The sequence below is a fragment of the Vitis riparia genome, chromosome 14 (genome assembly GCF_004353265.1).
Source record: "Vitis riparia cultivar Riparia Gloire de Montpellier isolate 1030 chromosome 14, EGFV_Vit.rip_1.0, whole genome shotgun sequence".
Lineage (NCBI taxonomy): Eukaryota > Viridiplantae > Streptophyta > Magnoliopsida > Vitales > Vitaceae > Vitis > Vitis riparia.
The window spans coordinates 23,584,967-23,607,706 of NC_048444.1; the positions used below are offsets into that span (position 1 = coordinate 23,584,967).

Sequence of the window (22,740 nt, forward strand, 5' to 3'; positions counted from 1 at the left end):
ATGGTCCTTAGTGCTTCCCGATATTGCGACCGACACTTTGAGATATTTTTCTTTAGATTTTTGTTGTTTAAATCCCCAAACTCTCCTTGTAAGCCACCAATTATAGGATTCCTTAGCTTTTAAGTTAGGAAAAAGGCTAAATATCCATTTAATAACTTGATTACTACCCAAAAGTGCCATTTTACACCTTTAAGTCATATTGTTTTAAGCACTTTTGTGTAGTAATTCTTCACCTTTATTCCAATTGGCATGTTAAGGACCTAGCAATGACTTCTAATCATATTTGTGGCTAGTTTTAGTGTTTTGACATCTTTTTGGATCATTAAGACAAGCCAACCAAAGAAGAAAAGCAAAGAGAAGCAAAGAAAATCAAAAGAGAAGCAAGGAGGAAATCTGAGGACAGCAGCTGCAGTGTTCTTGGGCACTTTTGGAGCACTTCCCGAAGTCCATTTTTTACATGCTATATACCGTTTCAAAGCTCAAGAAGTCAAGAATCCAATGCTTCAAACAGTGCATGATTTGGAGCTGAAACGAGGAAGTTATGACCTTCAGAAGAGAACTGCTCTAGGTGTGCGAAAATTTCGCACACCTTCTGAATGGTGTGCGAAATTCGCACACCTGTGCGAAATCTCCTCTGAATGGTGTGCGAATTTCGCACACCTATGCGAAATCTCCTCTGTTTTTGCCGACTCCACTTTAGATATTTTCTTAAGTTTCTTTTGATGTAATTTCCTTTCTTCTCCTTGTAGCAAGCCAATGAAAAGCTTTGCTTTTGTAAAAACTATATAAGGGGTGGAAATCACCACTTGAAGACATGTAACCCGAGTGTTAAGCTTAACACTTAGCAATATACAGAGCACTCTTATTTTCTATTTTCTCGTTACTATTTTCTCTTTCTTGGAAGCCAAACAACCTCTGAGGATGTTTTCTCAGAGGATGAGAGGCTAAACTCTTGGTTTCTTGGAGTGAAGGAAGCTAGGTGAAAAGTCTAAATGAAAAGTTGGAAAATGCTCGTGCATTAAATTCAGGTAGTTGAAGTTCATAAATGGCTTTTTAATCTAAAGTTTTGCTTTAAATCCCTTAGAATCACTTTGAATGGCCAATACATGGTAAGCTTCAGGTCTTTATGGATGCTTATTGCTAGATCCATATTAGTCCATTAGTTATCATGTACGAGCCATTGGAAAGTGGTTCAAGGTGAAGACCTATATAGTGTCTAAAGCCATTAATGGACCTTGACTACCATTTCTATTGATTTTTATGGATTAAATCTTCATTGTTAAACCTACACCGGTTCGGGAAATAACTATAGGTTAAATCCCTAATGCGAGGAGAAAAATCCGGAATTTTCCACTTTGCATTCTAAACTTGATCCTGGCAATCCTTAGCTCCGAGAAACTTTCTTTCTTCCATTTTTAATTAGTTTATGTTAATTTAGGTTCAAATACTTTCAAAACAAATTTTATTTTCTTTTTAAGCTTTAAGTTTTTGATAAAGGAAATCATTAAATTTAATTTCTAATCATGAGTATATCACTGGTAGAATGAAAACTCATCCCAGAGTTCGACCCTAGAGCCACTATACTATAGTAGCTTTGCTACACTAGTATGAGGTCATAGGTTTTATAAACGTTTTTTATTAAATGACCCGACTGGGTTTTCCAAGCGAATCATAACTATTAATGTAATATTCATATAAATAGAGCCCGGGGAGCCTGTTCTCAGGGTGACAAACCTTTTGTAAAAGTTGAAAAGAAAGTAAAATACAGAGCTTGAGCTCTGCCTTACCTTCTCACTTTGATTGTATTTTTCATTTACTAAGTTATGCACTCTTTGAGGAGGTTTCCCCAGAGAATGAGTAACTAAACCTTTAGTTCCTTGGAGCTAAGGTTGCCGGGAAAGGTTCCAAGTGCAAGAATTAGTAGCTTTGTGGTTTCAGCTATGATTGAAGAGAAAGTGTGTCCCGTGAATGGTTTCTATATTTTTAGTTAACTTAAAACGCCTTGGAGTCACCTGGGCCAACACTTGGTAAGGCAAGTGATCTCTATCCATGGAGATGCACTAGTTTACCCCTTGCGAGCCTTTGGGAGGTGACTTAAAGGTAGGATTTTCTAGAATTGCCAACACTTGGTAAGCTTTTGGACTCTAAGGAGACATCCATTAGTTATCTCTTGCGAGCTTGAGAAAGGAAGTCCAAGGTTAAAGATCACCTTGAATGGTAAAGGCTAAGTGAGAGGCTTGAACCATTGCAAGTTGCATCAGTGATAGAGAATTAGAGCTGAAATCTAATTAAGGGATGCATTTGTACAGCACCGGTTAGAGAATTGACTTTATGTTAATTCTCTAATGCGAGGAAATGAACCAACTGACCGGAGCTATGTTTTTGCATGAAGAACCTCCCCTGTGAACCTAAATCTCCAAGGAATGTTTTTCTTCATAAGTAATTTCCATTACTTGCTGTGCCGTTAGTCTAAATCTAAACATTTTTCAACCAAAGTTTGTGTTTTATTTCTTAAGCTAACCTTGAAATGAAACAGCACCAATTCACTTTGAATTGGTATCATTTTCAGTTTGAAAACCCTTCCCAGTGAACGATCCTAGAGCCACTATGCTATAGTAGCTTTTTCTTTGCTACCATAGTTCATGGTGTAATAGGTTATAAATTTTGTTGATTACTCCCTCCATCAAGGAGCACCAGCTGGACATGAATCAGCTGATACACCAATTGGGCATGAATCAAGTATCAAAAGAATCTCTACTCTCAAGGTTCTGGATCAAACTCTTCCATAATGTGCTAAGTGTTAATGAGATTAGCTTCTGGATATAGTATGTACAACTATCCTCTCCCCCCAACCTAAGCTTTTCTCGAACTTTGGCAAAATTAACCAACTCTTAATAGGTTAGGAATGCATCATTCACAATTCTTTTTACTCACTAAACTTAACCAATTCACCTATGTAGCAAGAAAAGGATCGATGACTCCTAACCAATCAAGGTTTAGGGCATCGGGTTTTAAAGGCTTTCGCCACCCCTTCCGATCATGCTTAGGTTTCAAGGAAAGAATAGAAGCTTATTCTCTTTTTTTTTTTTTTTTTTAAAGACTCATTGGTCTTTTTGAGGTGTCTCAACACTATTAAAAAGAGGTTAAGTAATGAACTTTCCTAAGCTTAGAGGGTGAGAAAGTTTTACATCATATATCCGGGATTTAATGTGCACGGTGTGTGTAAAGCTTGAAATGGAAGAAATAAGTTCGAAATCAAAGAGGGCTTCAATAGATTATCAACTTTGAAAGCATAAAACAAACTCTAAGACTTAAGTAATTAAGTTAAAACTCGACTTATCCTATTTTATTTTGAGAAATTATCTTTAACAACCATAGAGAATGAAACAAAAAATTTTGAAAAAGGTCAAAAACTACTAAATCAACAAAATAACTAACTAAAATAGGAAATACTTACTTCCTCAACTCTCCCCCCAACCGAGATGAACATTGTCCCCAATGTTTCTATCGAAAAAGACGAGGAAGGAATGATATACCTTATGGTGATGTGGTATTCAAGGCGTGTGAGTGCATCCACATGATTCAAAACCATAAGAAATGTGAGAGAGGAAATAAGATACAAAAAATGATGCTTATATAAACTGAGAGAGTTGAGTACAAGATATAAGCATGAGGTACATACAATCTCAGAATATAAAACATGTATCATATACAAAAAACATATACAAAATGGAGATAGAAATATCCAATCATGGATGTGGCTCTTGAGGTGGAGGAGGTGATATGCCCAGGTGATAGTGGATCTGAGAGAGCATGGCAGAGTGCTGGTCCAGGATAGTTGCATGCTGAGCCTGAATAGCTGTATGCTGAGCCTAATGTGTCTGTATGGTATCCATCTGTCGTCTGCTGGCCTGCATCTCACGGACTAAGGTGGCCTGAGAGGCGCTCAATGAATGAAAGGACGACATGAGAGCTCTGAACTCTGTAGCGGAGACAGTGATGGATGGCCCGGCTGAAGACTCAGCATAGGCTGGAGCAGGAGTGACTGGTGGTGCGGGAGTGCAAGTCACTGGAGCAGGTACTGAAGAAGAAGGCTCCGTGGTATGTGGGTCCTGCTCTGGTGATGTCTGTACTGTAGGTGCTGAGGCTGTTGGAGCTAATGGTCTCGGGATACCCTGGTCCATGGGTGAGCGGTCTAAGAACTGGGTCCAACTCTCACTGGTAAAGAGCTCTCGACAATGATGACGACGCTCTAGGTGGGGCTGAGAATGGTATCCCATATCCTCTAAGACCTGAGAGATCAGCCTCGAAAATAAGAGTGGAATAGTACCAGCTCTGCGTAGGCGCTTCCTATGCACCTTCTCCTCAAAATAGGTAAGAGCAGCCATGATTAGATGGTGAGGTCCAAAGTAGAATCCCTCAGAGATGTGGTAAAGCGTATCTAGGATAGCACTTCTCCTCTGGACGACATGCTGGAGTGGAAAAAGATTGGCACGGAGCACCAAATCTATAAGTAACATCCGTGGAGGAAGCTCCCTCCTCAAAATGGTTCTACCAGTGACTCGACCTCCTGATAAGGTAGACACCATGTCGGGCTCTGAATATTGAGACCAATGCCGGAAGGAACCAAGGTCCTCAGGGATAGGCGGAAAATGCATAGAGGCGGCTATATCTCGGGCCTCTAAAATACCATGCTGGCCATCAATCAAAAAATGAATGGCTATGGGGTCTTGGACGCCTCTAGTAGTCATAGTCTGGTAGAAATATAAGACTACCCTAGGGTAATAGAAGGACCTAGGAGTCATAAATGGCTCGATGTGGTACCTCTGCAGAAGGCGGTATGACTCCTCTAGCTCTGGTAATAGGCGGAGAGTCTCATGCTCCATACAGATCTCATCGTGAAATGGCCTATCTCTGATATCTGTGTTGCCTGGGAGGGGTGGCCCTGCTATCGTAGGTGATGCAACTCATGGTAGCTTAGCTTTAAAGGCATATCAACAAAATTTATACCTTAAATACTATTACTAAAGTAGCCAAGCTACTATAGCATAGTGGTTCTAGGATCGTTCACTAGTAAGGGTTTTCGCAAACACTAGTGATATTCAAATTAGGAAAATAGGTGATTTTCTTATGGATGTTAGCTTTAAAAGAAGATGAAAATGTTTTAAAGAGATTTAAACTAACTTAAGCTAACATTAAAGACTAAAATGAAAGGGTGTAAAAACAAGTTTCTCAAAGATAGGATAGCTATGCTCTGGCTCTTATGCAAATTGGAAATCTCAGGATAGGCTCCTCGCGTTGGGGTTGCAACTATGGTGATGCTTGCTTCCCGAACCGGTATGGATTTAGCAAATCAAGTTTTAATCCTTTAAAATGGAAAACAGATGGTAGTGGATTTCATCAATGGTTATTCACCTTAAACATCCTTTGAATGGCTCGTAAGAGATAACTAATGGTCTAAAGCCAAAAGGCTTACCAAATATTGGCAACTCAAAGTCATTCCAGGTGATAAACTCAACTTTCAATGGCCATTGAAATTGGTTCTAACGGATTAATGCAAAACTTGGAATTGAAAACCTCACCTTCCAATAGCTTGTAGGAGATAACTAATGGATAGAAATCCAAAAGCTTATCAAGTATTGGCCGTTGGAAGTTGTCCAAAGGAAATAAAAACCAAACTTTACATTAATGAACCATTAATGAAAAACGACTACCTTACCTTCCCGGCGCAAGAAATCTCCATGGGATTGCATCCAAGCCATCACATAACATCCATACTTTGAGAAACTTAAAGGTTTTAGCCAATCATCCTCTGAGGAAAAGTCCTCAGAGGCTGTTTAGAAATGGGAAAGAACAGGAGAAGAGAGAAAAAAGAGCTTTATATATTACTAAGTTCATGTACAGAGGATCGATCCCCCCAATCCTATATATCCTTTTGGAGGCATTGTGCACCTCTATATATAGCAAAATTACAAGATAAAGCCTTATGTTGGCTGAATACAAGGTTACAAAAGGAATTTACACGAGAAAATATCAAGCTAAAAATATATGGGAAGTCGGTGGTGCGTGCATGGAGAAATAGAGGAAATTTGGCATTTTCGCAATGTGCCTAAATCCTCCTTGCGAAATTTCACAATGTTGCGAAATGGCAAAATTTCGCACCATGAGGAAAATCCCCTTGCGAAATTTCGCAAGGAGAAATTCACCTTGCGAAATTTTCGCAAGGTTTGATGCAGTTGTCTTCCGAAGGCCATATCTTCCTCATTTCAGCTCCAAATTGTACACGGTTTGAAGCGTTGGATTCTTGACTTCCTGAGCTTTGAAATGGTATATAGTATGTAGAAAATGGACTTCAGGAAGTGCCCCAAAAGTGTGAAAGAAGACTGCAGCTGCTGTCCTCTATTTTCCTCTTCTCCATTGTTCTTGTTTGTGCTCGTGTTTCCACTTGAAATTCAAGCCTGTAAACTTCCAAAATCCTTGCTTTAACTTGTCCAAGTAGCTCCTCCATCATTTGGCATGCTTGAATTGATTCATAAGCTGATAAAAACATGTAAACTTGCCACAAAATGGTTAAAACCAATTACTAAGGACCTTAATGAATTAATTGGGTTAAATGAATGTGATTACTACTCAAAGGTGCTTAAAACCATTATAATTAGGTCTACAAAATAGTACTTTTTGATAGTAATCAATAGGCCACTTGAGGACCTCTGCTAGGTGTGAAGAGCCTGGGATAGTAGATGCTGGAGGTGATGGAGGGGCTCTGGAGGACTCACCTGGTCCTGAAATCCTAGTCCTCTTAGGTGGAGGACTGCTCACAGGGGGTGGCACTAGTGCCCTGGAAGACCCAAATGATCGTCTGGTCCCATACCCGTGTTGAGTAGAGGGAACTGGAGTCTGGGCAGGTTGAGATGGTGTAGAACGACCACCTCTCTATGAGTGGGCCCCACGCTGACTAGCTGAAGAGAATGCCCCCCGTGTCCGTGTCATGGTATAAATACTGAAATAAGACTGAAAAGCACGAAAAATAGAGCATCCCAGGGGTAAAGTGTCAAAAATACAGTTGAAATGGTAACCAGTGCAAAATTTGCAAGGCATGAATAGTGGTTGCTAAATTTGGCAACGGGCACTATTCACGCAACACTATTCACAGGCACTATTCACCTTCTTCTCCAATGCTTACTTTGAATTTGAATTTTCATTTTTAACGGTTTAAAATTCAGAAAAAGGGTATGGTTTTAATGGAAACATGATTCTAAATGCAATGGAGTAAGTTTGGGAGCCTAAAACACATTGCAAGATAGAGATTTTTGCAAAAATGGTGGCCGGCCATGTGGGTCTTTGATTTGAAAAAAATGGATTTTTGAAATGGTTTTAATGGATGAAAATGCATGTTTATGGTTCCTAAAACATAGAAATGACATAAACAAGCAATTTAAGGAGCCAAAAATGGAGAAAAATGAAAAATTACTCACCTTGGAACAATGAAGCACGCGGCCTAGAGAGGAAATACAAGGGGAATAGTGTTTTATGCATGAAAAATGAAGTTGAGAAGGCTTTAAAAAGGGTTTTTGGCCATGAAAAAAAAAATTTTGAAAATTTGTCAAAGTACGGGGATGAACTGAGGAGTGTTAAAACTACAAAATTGAAGTTTGAAAATGAATTTAAAAAGAATCAAATCCTTGGTAAGCATGAAGAAAAAATTTCGCAAGGTGATGCCAAATTTTCGCACTGGCTACTCCCCTTAAAAACCAATCCTGAGAGGTTGCATTTTGATATTTGCTTTGAAAACAATTTCGCAAGGTGAAAAATGACTTGCGAAAATTTTCGCACTGGTTACTCCTTGCCAAAGTGCAATCCCGAGAGGTTGTAAATTGCATCTTGCCAAAATGTGCATTTCGCAAGGTGAAATTCACCTTACCAAATTTTCGCAACTCACTTTTTGAGTTGCGAAATGGGCTTTTAAGCTTGGACTTAGATATATTTCTCCCCTATTTCATCTTTCTCTCCACATTTGTGAGCTTGTGAGCTTTCGTACCTACTATTGGACATCAAAGCTCCATTAAAAACATAAAAAAATAAAAATCAAAACTAAGAAACCTAAACAAAATATGTGCAAAAGTATTAAAAATGCAAAGTAAACAAGAATGTAATACTAAAATTAAAACAAAAAGAGATGAGCACTTAGCTTTTCATGCTAAGCTCATCAACTTACCACACTTTCTCAAGGATGTGATGGGTCATGGAGGATGAGTACCTCCTTGTCACGGGAAAATGGCTCGATGTAGGGCTTGAGTCTTTGCCCATTTACCTTGAAGGTCTTTGCACTTTTTGAGTTGAGTAACTCAATTACTCCATGTGAGTGCACTTGGTGGATGACAAAAGGCCCTACCCACCTTGATTTGAGCTTTCCCGGAAATAGGTGAAGCTTAGAGTCATATAGCAAGACTCTTTGTCCCTTGAAAAATACTTTCTTGGTCACCAACTGATCATGCCATCTCTTTAGCTTTTCCTTAGCTATTTTTTAGTTGAGATAGGCATCATTTCTCAATTCCTCAAGCTCATTCAAATCCAAACTCCTTTTTAGCCCAGCCTTAGTTAATCCATGTTGAGCTTTTTAATGGCCCACCATGCCTTGAACTCAATCTCAACGGGAAGATGGCAAGCTTTGCCATAAACAAGACGGTACGGTGACATCTGTGGACCCTCACCCGATCCACCGGACCGGCGCGACTCGCTTTTAAAAGAAAATAAGGAATGAAAAAGTTGAGTTCTCCAGTTTTGAAAAAAACCGCCCCTGGTGAGAGACGGTGTTGTATGGAGTCGCCACTTACTTTTTATTTTTATTTTTAAAATGGGGAAAATTAAGTAAGAACCAAAACCCCTAATGACCCTAGTATGGAAAAAAAGCGGTCTGCGAAAACTAGATTCTAGGTCCGGGGATCAGGTTACCCATTAGGAAGGTACCTCATGCGAGGTAGCACCCTTCTAGGCCCGGAACTCGGTCTCTACTGATGAATTGGGGTATGTGGGAGCATATGGGTCAAAGATGAAACCCTAGGCTAAATAAATGTCATGAATCACACAATCCTAATTGGTATTTGGCATGCATATGGATTCAACCAACCCAAAACAATGGGTGCGTACCTGTGGTCCCCAGCCATGCGCTGCATAAACGGTCAGTCAAACACAGATAAACATGTAACAAAAATTCAGGATTAGGCACCATGCATGCATATGATTCAACAATCAAAACCAACGATGCGTACCTGTGGTCCCTAGCCATGTGCTACAGCAGAGGGTGAGTCAGCCACGCAACATGTATTCAGAATCAAGCATCAAATTTTGTGCCAAAAAGGAAGAAGGCTGGTTGAGATCAGGTAATGGACTCCCCAAATGTCATACAAATCAAACTAGACTTACCTAGACCACCCCACCCATAACTTCAAAATTTCCCATACTAACTGAAATCAAACACTGACTTAAACCTTCAAGATGGCTCACAAGTGCCCTATAGCAAATGGGTTTGAGCCCCAATGGATAAGGGCTCGAAAAATGCCAAAAACGAGGGCTACCTAAAGTCCTTCAGCAGAACAAGTTGAACTGGTTCTCAACTAGTACAACCTATTGAGAAGAATTCCCAAATTTTCTATAAAACTCCTAAATGAGTGAGGATTCAAACAAAAGAAACGGTCCTCAATTCCGAGCCCGAATGAGTGAGAACCGGACCAAGAAAGGCAGGTGTTCCTCATGGCTGACAGAGGCAGCCAGTTATGGTGCTGAACCGGTTGAACCGGTTCCCAACTGGTCCATCCGGTTGATAAAAAAATCCCAAATTTGGTCAAAAAGTTCCTAAGTGATTAAGGAAGCAAAAAAAAGAAACGGTTCTCAATTACGAGCCCGGATGAGTGAGAACCAGACCAAGAAAGGCAGGTGCTCCTCATGGCTGACAGAGGTAGCCACTTATGGGGCTGAACCGGTTGAACCTGTTACCAACTGGTTCAGCTGGTTGATAAAAAATCCCAAATTTGGTCAGAAAGTTTCTAAGTGATTAAGGAAGCAAACAAAAGAAACAGTTCTCAATTCTGAGCCCGGATGAGTGAGAACCAGACCAAGAAAGGCAGGTGTTCCCCATGGCTGACAGAGGCAGCCACTTATGAGGCTAAACCGGTTGAACCGGTTCCCAACTGGTCCATCCGATTGATAAAAAATCCCAAATTTGGTTAGAAAGTTCCTAAGTGATTAAGGAAGCAAAAAAAAAATAAATGGTTCTCAATTCCGAGCCCAGATGAGTGAGAACCAGGCCAAGAAAGGCAGGTGTTCCCCATGGCTGACAGAGGCAGCCACTTATGGAGCTGAACCGGTTGAACCGGTTCCCAACTGGTCCATCCGGTTGATAAAAAATCCCAAATTTGGTCAAAAAGTTCCTAAGGGCTTAAGGAAGCAAACAAGAGAAACGGTTCTCAATTCTGAGCCCGGATGAGTGAGAACCAGACCAAGAAAGGCAAGTGCTCCTCATGGCTGACAGAGGCAGCCACTTATGGGGCTGAACCGGTTGAACCGGTTCATCCGGTTGATAAAAAAAATCCCAAATTCAGTTAAAAAGTTCCTAAACCATTCATAACCAATCAACAAAAATCATGTGTTGCCTTTATTATCCACACCCAAGCAATACAATATTCATATCAAAGGGAAGAAAAGATGATGAGGAAGGAGAAAAACATATGAAGACGAGGAAGATAAACTGTCAGCAAAGAAAATTCAGCATGCTTACCTCAGAATCTCCACCAAATAGATCTGTGTATGCCAATGATGACTCCCAAAACTAAGATGCTGTCATTCTCCTCTTCAAAGAAACCATAGTGCTGAAGCTTTCCCCCACACCCTCAACTCAGAAGATGCTCCTGACCTTTTTGTTTCTCTCACCAGCAAAATTTCCCCTCTTTCTGAAAATGCCAAAAGGTCCTTTGCTCTCCTCTCTTCCCACCTTTTATACTCATACCCCTCTCAGCATTTGAGCCTCCTGGGTTCCTTCCCCTTCAGCACCGAAATCCCCTTCATCAGCATGGGAACCACACCCCTCATTACTTCTCTTAAACTTACAAGGCTAGCTCACTCCCTTCAGCTTTCAGTTTGCTTCACCACCAAGAATCCATATGGATTCGTGGTGGGCTGCAAGGAACCCAAACCAAGGCCCAAAATGGACCCACAACATTGCCCAAAACCAATATGAAGCTTACGGGCCTGATCCATGTAGGATTTGGGCCCCAAAATTACTAGAATTAGTGTTTTACCTCAGCTGACTCAATGAACCGGCTGAACCGGCCGAACCGGATGCCCACTGGTCGAACCGATGGCAAAAAATTTTGAAAATTTGACATAATGTTCCTAGAATAGTAAGGAATCCATGAAACAAAACGGTACATGATTCCAAGTTCGGAAGAGGGAGATATGATCAAAACAATTACCAAAAATCAGTGTTCTACACCGGCTGACTCGATGAACCGGCTGAACCGGCTGCCAACCAGCCGACCGGTTGCAAAAAATTTTTAAAATTTTACAGAATGTTCCTGGAAGAATAAGGAATCCATAAAAAGAAACGGTTCTAGATTCCGAGTTTGGATGAGGGAGATACGATCAAAACAAGCCCGAGTGCTCCGAACCTCAACATGCCCCTATAAACTCCAACTAAGCTAAAACATCGGGATGACCCCACTTCCTTCCTATAGGGTGATGTGAATGACTAGGAAAATGGCCACGATGACCCTCCAAAATGAACCTCATACGCACCACAATGGACCACAGACAAGCCCACATGAGGCTCGGACACCGACTAAGCCCAAAAGGGGCCCTAGTGGTGCCATATGAGAACGATGGGTGCAGGTGACGCCCAAAGGATAAATGCCAGTGTCGAGGGACAAAATTGAGGGTTTACACATCCCAAGGATAGTCTTATAAGCCGTCCTATACGCCCATAGGGAATCAAGGAGCTTAACAGACCAATCTTTCTTATTGGTGTTCACCACCTTCATCAAGATGTTCTTAATTTCCCGGTTGGCTAGCTCTACTTGGCCACTCGTCTAAGGATGATAAGGTGTAGCTACCTTATGCTTAATTCCGTACTTGGCCAAAAGAGCTTCAAAGGGCTTGTTGCAAAAGTGAGTGCCTCCATCATTGATGATTGCTTTAGGCACTCCAAACCTCAAGAAGATGTTTTCTTTTAGGAACTTGAGAACCACTTTATGATCATTGGTTCTACAGGGTATAGCTTCAACCCACTTTGAAACATAATCAACTCCTACCAAGATGTAGGAGTGGCCAAAAGACATAGGGAAAGGTCCCATGAAGTCTATGCCCCAAACATCAAAAAGATCCACTATCAAGATGGGGTTCAAAGGCATCATGTTTCTCCTTGAAAGCTTGCCTAGTCTTTGGCACTTATCACATCCTTTACTTACCTCATGGGCATCCTTAAAAAGTGAGGGCCACCAAAAGCCTGATTGAAGAACTCTCATTGCCGTCTTTTGAGAGGCAAAGTGGCCTCCACATGCATTCCCATGGCAATGAGATAGGATCCCATGCTTCTCTTGTTCAGGCACACACTTCCTTATAATTTGGTCTGCACAATACTTGAAGAGAAAAGGCTCCTCCCAATAATATTCATGGACCTTGGCAAAGAAATTCTTCTTGTCCTGAGAGCTCCATTCACTTGGTATTTCTCCCGTGACCAAGTAATTGGCAATGTGTGCAAACCATGGCACTTCCTCCACAAGCATCAAGGATTCCTCAGGGAAATCATCATTTATGGGAAGTCCATGGGTGTCATGAGCGATGTTGAGCCTTGACAAGTGGTCAGCTACCACATTCTCAACACCTTTCTTATCTCTGATTTGGAGGTTGAACTCTTGAAGCAAAAGTATCCACCTAATCAACCTAGCCTTCGCATCTTGCTTGGTTAGCAAATACTTCAAAGTTGAATGATCCGTGAATACCACAATGGAAGACCCTATCAAATAAGCTCTAAATTTGTCCAAAGCATACACCACAGCAAGTAATTCTTTCTCAGTGGTGGTGTAATTCCTTTGAGCATCATTCAAAGACTTGCTTGCATAGTAGATCACATAAGGTTTACCATCTTCTCTTTGTCCCAAAACAGCCCCAATGGCATAATCACTTGAGTCACACATCACTTCAATGGCAACTCCCAATTTGGTGCTCTCACAATGGGCGCTAATGTCAAGAATTGCTTAAGAAGCTCAAAACTCCTTTGACATTTATCATCCCACTCAAACTTGGCATCCTTCACCAATAATTCACAAAGAGGTTTGGCAATCTTGGAAAAATCCTTTATAAACCTCCTATAGAACTCGGCATGCCCAAGGAATTGCCTTATTCCTTTTACATTGGTGGGAGGTGGCAACTTCACAATTAGTTCCACCTTAGCTCTATCTACCTTTATACCCTTCTTTGAGATTACGTGCCCAAGAACAATACCTTGATTTACCATAAAATGGCACTTCTCCCAATTGAGTACGAGGTCTTTCTCTATGCATCTTTTCAAAACATCTTCAAGATGTGACAAACAATCCTCAAAAGAAGTCCCATACACAGTTATGTCATCCATGAAGACTTCCATGATTCATTCAACCATGTCACTGAAGATGCTAAGCATGCATCTTTGGAAGGTAGTAGGTGTGTTGCATAATCCAAAAGGCATCCGCCTATAAGCATAGGTGCCGAATGGACAAGTGAAGGTAGTCTTCTCCTGGTCCTCCACATCAATCTCTATTTGAAAATACCCGGAATACCCATCCAAGAAGCAATAAAAAGGATGCCCAGATACTCTCTCAAGGACTTGATCCATGAAAGGCAAAGGGAAGTGATCATTTCTCGTTACTGTGTTCAGCTTCCTGTAGTCAATGCACACCCTCCAACCAGTTGTGAGGCGTGTGGACACTTCATCTCCATTTTCCCCCTTGACTACGGTTATCCCGGACTTCTTTGGAACAACTTGGGTTGGACTCACCCAAGTGCTATCTAAAATGGGGTAAATGATGCCCGCTTGAAGAAGCTTCAACACTTCAGCCCTTACTATCTCTTGCATATGAGGATTCAATCTCCTCTGTGGCTGACGAGTTGGCTTAGCTCCCTCCTCCATATAAATATGGTGCGTGCAAATCAATGGGCTTATCCCCTTCAAATCAGAAATTTGCCATCCGATGGCCTTCTTGTGCTTTCTAAGGATTCTTAGAAGATTGTCCTCTTGTGAAATGGTTAAAGAAGAAGAAATTACCACCGGGGCTTTATTACCTTCCTCCAAGTAAGCATACTTCAACTCGGCAGGAAGGGTCTTCAATTCAAGCTTAAGGATTGCATCCTTAGCTTCTTTCATCTCTTCCTCATCCTTGAACAAAGGGAGGATCACTGGCTTTTGTCTCCGGTTTGACATAATGGCATTCATTCCCATGGGTTCAGCTAACCCATCATCAAGATCTTCATGGTTTTCATCTGGATTCTCTTCAAACTGATCAAGCATACTCTGATTACAATGCTCCTCCACCAGGGTATCTATCATACACACTTCTTCTGGGCCCTCATCTTCTTCAGGATGGATGTGCTTTTGACATAGATGGAAGATGTTGAGTTCCAATGTCATATTCCCAAAAGTGAGTTGCATGACCCCATTCCTACAATTGATGGTTGCATTGGATGTTGCAAGGAATGGTCTTCCAAGGATGATTGGAACATAGTTGATCCCTTTGACAATGGGATCCGTATCAAGCACCACAAAATCTACTGGATAGTAGAATTTCTCAACTTGAACCAATACATCCTCTATTACCCCCCTGGGGATTTTCACTAATCGGTCAGCTAAGGATAGGGTGATCGATGTTGGCTTGAGTTCTCCCAACCCCAGCTCCTTGTATACAGAGTATGGAAGCAAGCTAACATTTGCCCCCAAATCAAGCAATGCCTTCTCCACTTGGATTCCTCCAATATTGACTGAGATTGTAGGACACCCCGGATCTTTGTACTTGATTGGAGACTTGCATTGGATTATAACACTCACTTGCTCAGTTAGGAAGGCTTGCTTTGTGACATTGAGTCCTCTTTTCACAGTGCACAAGTCCTTCAAAAACTTTGCATATGTGAGTACTTGCTTGATCATATCAAGGAAAGGAATATTCACCTTCACTTGTCATAGCACATCAAGAATCTCAGAAGCATTCTTGATCGGTTTCTTCCCATGCAAGGCTTGAGGAAATGGAGGAGGTATGTGCTTCTTCATCATGCCTTCCTTTAAAAGAATTTGAGGTTCCTCATCCATGCTAGGAATGATGCTTTCTTTCATCTGAACTTCCTTTCCCTTTTGTTCTTTTCTATCAGCCTTGTCTTCTTTGGCTTTCCTCTGATCATGCTCCGGCTGATGCACTTCCTTACCACTTCTCAAAGTGATAATAGCTTGCACGTCCCTCACCTTTGAAGAATCCTCATCTTTGGATTCCACTTCATGTATCTCCTTAGGATTTTGGTGAGGCTGAGAGGGAAACTTCCCTTTCTTATTGACAGTGTTCAAATTTGTGAGCCTTGAGATGGAATATTGGATGTTGTCTATTTTCTGAGACAACTCATTATGCATCCCATCTATCTTCTTGTTCAATGTACTCTCTATGTTGTCAATCTTCTGATTTAGTTGAGAGTTGATGGATTTTTGCTCACTCACAAAGTCACCCATAACCTTGCTAAGGCTTATGAGTGCTTGCTCAACTGAGGATTGACCTTGACTCTGTTGGCTTGATTGGGCTGGTGACTGATATGGGTTTGGCCTTGGATTGGGTGGTTCCTCCAGCTAGAGTTGTACGTGTTGCCATAGGGAGCATTTGAATTTGGCTTCCATTGGCCAATCAGGTTAGCTTGTTCACCGAACATTTCTCTTGCTGCTAGAATGGTGGGACATTCTTCCACCATATGTTCTAATGACTGACAGATGGAGCACGGATTGGCTTGTTGTTGAGGTTCTGAAATAGCTTGGACTTCGTGAACTTTTCTCAACTCCATTTCCTCTATTTTTCTAGCCATGGCAGCTACCTTAGCTATCATCTCCATGTCTTCACTCAAATTGTACATCCCCCTCTGACATTTCTGAACTGGCCTCTTCCCCATTTCTCTGTTATTGGCTCATCCCATCCACGGGAACCTCTGAGACATAACTCAGGAAATCCATAGCCTCCTCAGGGTTCTTGCTCATGAAATCACCCCACACATTGTCTCCAATATCTGCTTCATTGAAGATGACATGCCATCATAAAAATAGCTCACCAAAAGCCATGTATCAAAGTCATGGTGAGGACATGCATTGATGGCCTCCATATACCTCTCCCAGCATTCATAAAATTTTTCATTCTCACGTGCTAAGAAGTTGGAGATTTGTCTCTTCAATCCATTTGTTCTGTGAGTAGGGAAAAACTTCTTCAAAAATTAGCTTGAAGTTCTGTCCATGTTCTTATGCTTCTCGGCCTCAAGGAATTGAGCCATATCTTGGCTTTGTCCTTTAATGTGAATGGAAAGAGCTTCAACCTCATAAGCTCAATAGTTGTTCCCCCTTCTTGAAAAGTATTGCACACATCTTCGAATTCCTTTATGTGCGCATATGGATTTCACTTTCCATCCCATGGAAAGTAGGAAGCAGAGGCACGATGTGTGGCCTGATAATCAATTGCTCTGTAGGAGGAATGATGCTAGATGGTGCACTCATCCTCGAAGGGTGCATCCTGTCCCTCGGACCTATACAAGTTCGGATCATTCTCCTGCCCATGTTGTGAATGTTGATCCTCTGGCTGATTCGCCATGACTTCCAAAATGATCTCTAATTCAGTAGCTCGTGGAGTCTCTATCCGCACTAACCTTCCCTCTTGGTCTCTAATCCAATAGGGCATGCACAGATTCAGCTGGAACAAAACAAATAAACAAAACAAAGAAAAAAAAAAAAAACAGAGCATGCGGAAGGAAAAACCGAGTATGAAAAATAAACTAAAAATGAAAGTTAAAGCTAAAGAAACTTATCTAAACTAAGTTTAAAATGTTCTAAAACTAAAATAAAAAGTTAGAAAATGAAAAATGGGATAGAATTCACCTTACTCATGAGAAGTCTCACAAGTTACCTCCGGCTGATGTATTCACAGTGAAGTAGCACCTTCCCCGGCAACGGCGCCATTTGATAACCCGACTCTTGGTAGCTTGGCATGTAAGGGTATCAACAAAATTTATACCTAAGGTCCTTACACTAAAGTAGCAAAGCTACTATAGCATAGTGGCTCTAGGATCGAACACTGGGAAGGGTTTTTACTTTAACTGGTGAAGCTCGGAGGATGGAGTGAACTTTTCTTAATAAAAATTAGGTTAAGATGAAAACATAAAAAGATGAAGGTGTTGCAAACTAAACTAACATGAACATAGGTTAAAAGATGGAAAAAGAAGTTTCTCAAAGCTTTGGATAGCCATGCTTAACTCACTGTGTAAAAATGGAGATTTTGGGACTTTTCAACTCAAGTTGGGGAAGCAACTAAGGTGATGCTTACTTCCCGAACCGGTATGAGTTTAACAACTGAGTTTTAGTCCTTGAAAACTTACAAAAAGGGTAGCTGAACCTCATAAATGTTCTTTTATTGGTATAAGTCATCTCCTTGACTTGCAATACAATGGCTCGTAGGAGATAAGTAATGAACGTCAGTGGATCTAACAATAAGAATCCACTGAGACCAAAAGGTTATCAAGTATTGGCCATTCAAAGCAAGCCAGGGGGATTAAAAGCTTTACTTTAAATGAAAACATTTATGACGCTCAACTACTTACATTTATGGCTTGGAAATCCCCATCCTGACACGGGAGCTTCACATGGTATCCATTACTTCAAGAAACTAAAAGGTTTTAGCCTCTCATCCTTGGGGATTTCATCCTCTAAGGATGTTTGGCTACTAAGAAAATGAGAAAGAAAAAAGAGAAGAAGTGTATGAACAAAAGTGCTCTTATAACTTATAAGGTTACAGGTTACAAGATGATCGTGTCTGAGGCTCTTCACCTCTATTTAAAGACAATAAAAAGCTAAATTACAAGAGCTATTACAAAAGCAACCTTTTCATTGGTTGATTACAAGGGTAAAATAGGTATTTACAAAGCTAAAAGTCAAGCAAAATATCTTGGAGAACCGACAGTGGAATATCATCAACAGCGTCTCAAAACAGGGGATTTCAAAGGCATTTCGCAAAGGGGGAAGATGAAAGGTCCAAATTTAGCAAGGTGAAAAGCCACCTTGCGAAATTTCGCAAAGGGGTTCTTCATGGTGCGAAATGGCGAAATTTCGCACCATGAGGAAAATCCCCTTGCGAAATTTTGGCAAGGTGAAATTCACCTTGCAAAATTGGTCATTTGGCATGGTGAATTGCCTCCCCTTGCGAAATGGTGTTCTCATTGCTTGTGCTCGTGTTTCCACTTGAAATTCAAGCCTGTAAACGTCCAAAATCCTTGCTTAACTCACCCAAGTAGCTCCTCCATCAATTGGCATGCTTGAATTGGTTCATAAGCTGATGAAAAACATGTAAACTTGCCACTAAAAATGGTTAGAACTAATTACTAAGGAGCTTAATGAATTAATTAGGTTAAATGAATATGATTACAACTCAAATGTGCTTAAAACCCTTATAATTAGGTCTACAAAATAGCACTTTTCGGTAGTAATCATTGTCTCAAAGTAGGGGAGCGTTTCAAAAAAGCTTAGGCAAAAGGGGGAAGAAGGTATCAGTTGGAGTTGTGCACTAACAAAGTAGGACAGTTTTTATTTTGCACGGCCTGGGATATCGAAGATAAGAAATTCTCCTTGGCGTTCCCTGAAGGTAGGATTGTGGTTGGGGGTTGGCAACTTTTGGCTAGGAAGTTAAGAAGTCTGAGTTTCTCCTTGTCCCAAAGGAGAGAGGAGTCCTTAACCTCTTCTTCAAGAAGGAGGGTTCTCAAAGGGGTCAGTGTCAAAAGGAGAACCCAACAATAGAGGCAAAGTTTTTTGGTTCTGCTAAACTTCGTAATGTTGTGTGGTTAGAAATTGAAAAGGGGGTGATCGATAGCAACAAGGAAGTCTTGAGCAGGAGCTTGGAGAGGAGATGGGGGAACTTTCCGATTAGTTCTCATACCTTATTTCTCTTAAGTCTTGGGCTAAATTCAGTTAGATGTTGAAAGGAAATCTTCATTTGGCTCTTTTAGGAGGTCCTCTTATCCGCTTTGAGTATGAAGATGTCGTTGAAGCTAAGAGGATGTTGCACATAGGGGTAAAGTGGTTTAAAGGTAAATGTCTTATATTGGATTGGTGGAACCCTTCTGTTGGTTGTCTCATAGAGGACAGGAAGAGACGAGAGGTGTGGGTAAGAATTTTGGGTCTTCCACTGCATTTTTGAGGGATGAGTTTTTTCATGAACTTAGGACAAGCCTATGGTTGCTTTGTGGGTGTTGACGATGACAAGGCGGAACGTCAAAACTTGCAGTGGGCTAAGGTCCTTGTAGGGGTAAGAGGTGGAATTTCCCTAGATCTTTGTAGGTAGTGGTTGGTTCTACCTGTTTTGTGGTCCAGTTATGGTGGGAAACTACTCCATGGATCAGTGAGGTGCAACCTTCATGGTGTTGCAGAGGAAGAGGGGGAAATGATGATGGTGAGGTTGGGTCATGCCCCCCTCCCCTCCCCGCCCCAAGAGTAGCTGAAGTTGCTATGGGAAAGAGGATGGCCATGTGTCAATGGTTGACCCACTGCTCTCTGCAAAGGTGGGAGAAGACATTGTTCCTAATGTGACAGGAATGGCTACATGTACATAAAGGAAAAGGGAGCTTTGTGGAGCGGGTGCTTTAGGAGCTTTGTTAGGCTCAAAAAATGAGGCCCTTGCTACTGGATCCTGGGCCTTGTTGGGCACTGTTTATGGAGGTAGTGTTAAAACATTTTCCTTAGGTAAGGCCCAGGTGGAAATGGGTCGGGCATGTCTTTTAAAATGAGGAGAGAATTTCCACTCTTCTCCTAGAGAAGTTCTTCACGATCGGTGCCCTAGCTTTTCGTCCACAACGATGGGTCCTCCCCAAAGCCTAGACCCTTATGCGTCATTTCCGACAACTTCGAAGGTGAACTCGAAACCTTTAGCAGACATCGCTTTCTTAGAAGAAGTTCTCATATTCCAAGGTATGCTTTCTTCATCCCATTCTTCTTGGGAGGAAGGGCCTTCTTCTTCTTCTACTCATTTCTGGGTGCCAAATTCTTCTACTTTGAGCAAGGATTGAAAAGGGACAACGATGTTTCTAAAGCGTTGGGAAGGATCCCTTGAGTGAGAAGAGGGTGCACTAGAGGTAAGGACCGATGTTATAAAAGGGCCTCTATCTCTGGTTTTGCAAGATGGGTCAGATGTGGTTTTCCTTGAGAATGCTTCATCCGGAAAAGATTTGTCCTCCGACAAGGAGTTTTCCAATTTCAAATATTTCAATAGATTTTTGGGAATGCTAGTTGAGGGGTGCAAAGAAAAAATAGTTATACTACTGAAAAAGTTGAAGAAGATGACTGGTGGGGGGACCCTTTGTAACAAGAGAAAGAAGAAAGTGATGTCCACATCACGCTCTGAAAAGGAACTTAAGAGATTGGATTGTACGATTAGCTATGAGAGTTTGTGCTTGTGAATAGAATGAGAGACAAGAACAAATAGGAAATGATCCCTGTGGATTGATGAAGATCAAAAATCCTCTCTTGGAATGTTATAGGGCTCAAGGACAAGGAGAAAATGAGGATGATTAATTCAGTAGTTAGATCCTAGAAGACAGATTTAGTTTGTATTTTAGAAACAAAGGTGTAGGAGATGTCGTTAAAGATGGTGAAAAGCTTAGGCACTGGAAGGTTTATGGGCTGGGGTGCAGTTGATGTTGGGGGTGCCTCAGGAGGCATTCTGATTTTTTGGGACAATAAGGTTCTAGAACTCTTGGAGCTAGAGCGCAAGGGTTTCACCATCTCGGGTTGCTTTAGGAATGTGGATGATGGTTTTGTTTGGGTATTCAATGTTGTCTATGGACCAGTCCTATCGAGGGAAAAAAAAAAAGTTTTGGGGAGAATTAGGTGCAATTAAAGGCCTATGGGATGATCTCTGTTGCATGGGAGAGGGGATTTCAATTCCATTATATTTCCAAGGGAAAGAAGGAACGGGCTCAGTCTGACAACAAAGATGAGAAGGTTCTCTAAGGTCATTGAGGAGTTGAGTCTAAAGGATTTGCCCTCTTCCGATGGTCAATTCACATGGTACAGTGGTCTTAATTCTCAAGCAGCTTCAAGGTTGGATCGCTTTCTAGTCTCTAACGAGTGAGAGAATCATTTTTTGTGTGTCTTTCAATGTGCTCTCCCTAGAATCGTCTCTGATCACTATCCCATTTCTCTAGAGGACAATGGGTTAAAAAAAGCAAGACTCCCTTCCGCTTTGAGAATATGTGGCTTCTATTGGATGGGTTTAAAGAGCTAGTAAGAGCGTGATAGGGTACTCCGTTGCAGGGTCTAATAGCCACTGCCTTGCTGAAAAGTTGAAAGCTCTTAAAAAGGATCTAAGAAGATGGAATAAAGAAGTTTTTGGTAATGTCTCTGCTAGAAAATCTAAGGTCTTCTCTCGAATTCAGTTATGGGATTCGAAGGAGAGTGTTAATCCTTTGTCTTTTGAGGAAGCAGGGGCTTAAATGGGGGATTTAAAGGAGTAGAAGAATTGCATTTTAATGGAAGAAACTTTTCGGAGGCAAAAATCTAGGGAATCTGGTTAAAGGAGTGTGATAAGAATACCAAATTTTTTCATAAGATGGCCAACACCAGGGCAAAAAGAAACTTTTTATCCAATGTAAAAAATTAATAGGAACACTCTTACTGTTGAGGAACATATCAAGTCTAGGGTGTGTAGGGCTTATAGGACTTTGTTATCAGAGAATGAGGATTGGAGACCGAGAATTAGGGATTTACAGTTTCGTGTTCTGGGGATAGAAAGGTCTAGAAGTTTAAAGGTGTCTTTCATAGAAAAAGAAGTGTTTGAAGCCCTGTGCAGCCTCTTCGACAATAAAACGTCTAGTTTAGATGGCTTCACCATGGCATTTTGGTAATTTTCTTAGGATTTTACCAAAGTTGAGATTATGGCCTTTTTTGGTGACTTTTTCCACCTTGGCACTTTCAAGAGGAGTCTAAACTCCACTTTTCTCATTCTAATCCCAAAAAATGGGGTTACGGCAGAAGAGTTGAAAGATTTCAGACTAATAAGTTTGGTTGGAAGTCTTTACAAATTACTGGCCAAAGTCTTGGCAAATAGGCTAAAACTAGTTATTAGGAAGGTGGTTTCAAAGTACCAGCATGCCTTTATTCAGAATAAGTAGATTTTGGATGTCGCGCTCATTACAAATGAGGCTGTAAACTCCAGGTTGAAGGATAATCTCTCTAGTCTCCTTTTAAAATTGGACATTGAGAAGGCATTTGATCATGTCAATTGGGATTGCCTTCTATCAGTTATGTCCAAGATGGGGGGTAGAGGTGGATTAATTGGATTAGATGGTGCATCTCCACAACTAATTTCTTAATTTTAATTAATGGAACCCCTTCAAACTTTTTTCATAGCACTAAGGGCTTGAGACAAGGTGACCCATTATCCTCTTATCTCTTCTTATTAGTCATGGAGATTCTCAGCCAACTGTTTTTTAGAGCCAGAA

At 41.1% G+C, this 22,740-nt stretch overlaps 1 protein-coding gene across 1 annotated transcript; it reads right to left on the reverse strand.

The window, feature by feature from the left end:
- Positions 1-13,186: 13,186 nt before the first annotated feature.
- Positions 13,187-15,736, reverse strand: LOC117930558. Its single transcript, XM_034851199.1, has 3 exons — positions 15,209-15,736; positions 13,898-15,130; positions 13,187-13,300 (listed from the first exon to the last, which is right to left on the reverse strand). Exons 1-3 carry the CDS (start codon positions 15,734-15,736, stop codon positions 13,187-13,189), a joined length of 1,875 nt encoding a protein of 624 aa, XP_034707090.1.
- Between the last annotated feature and the right edge of the window lie 7,004 nt (positions 15,737-22,740).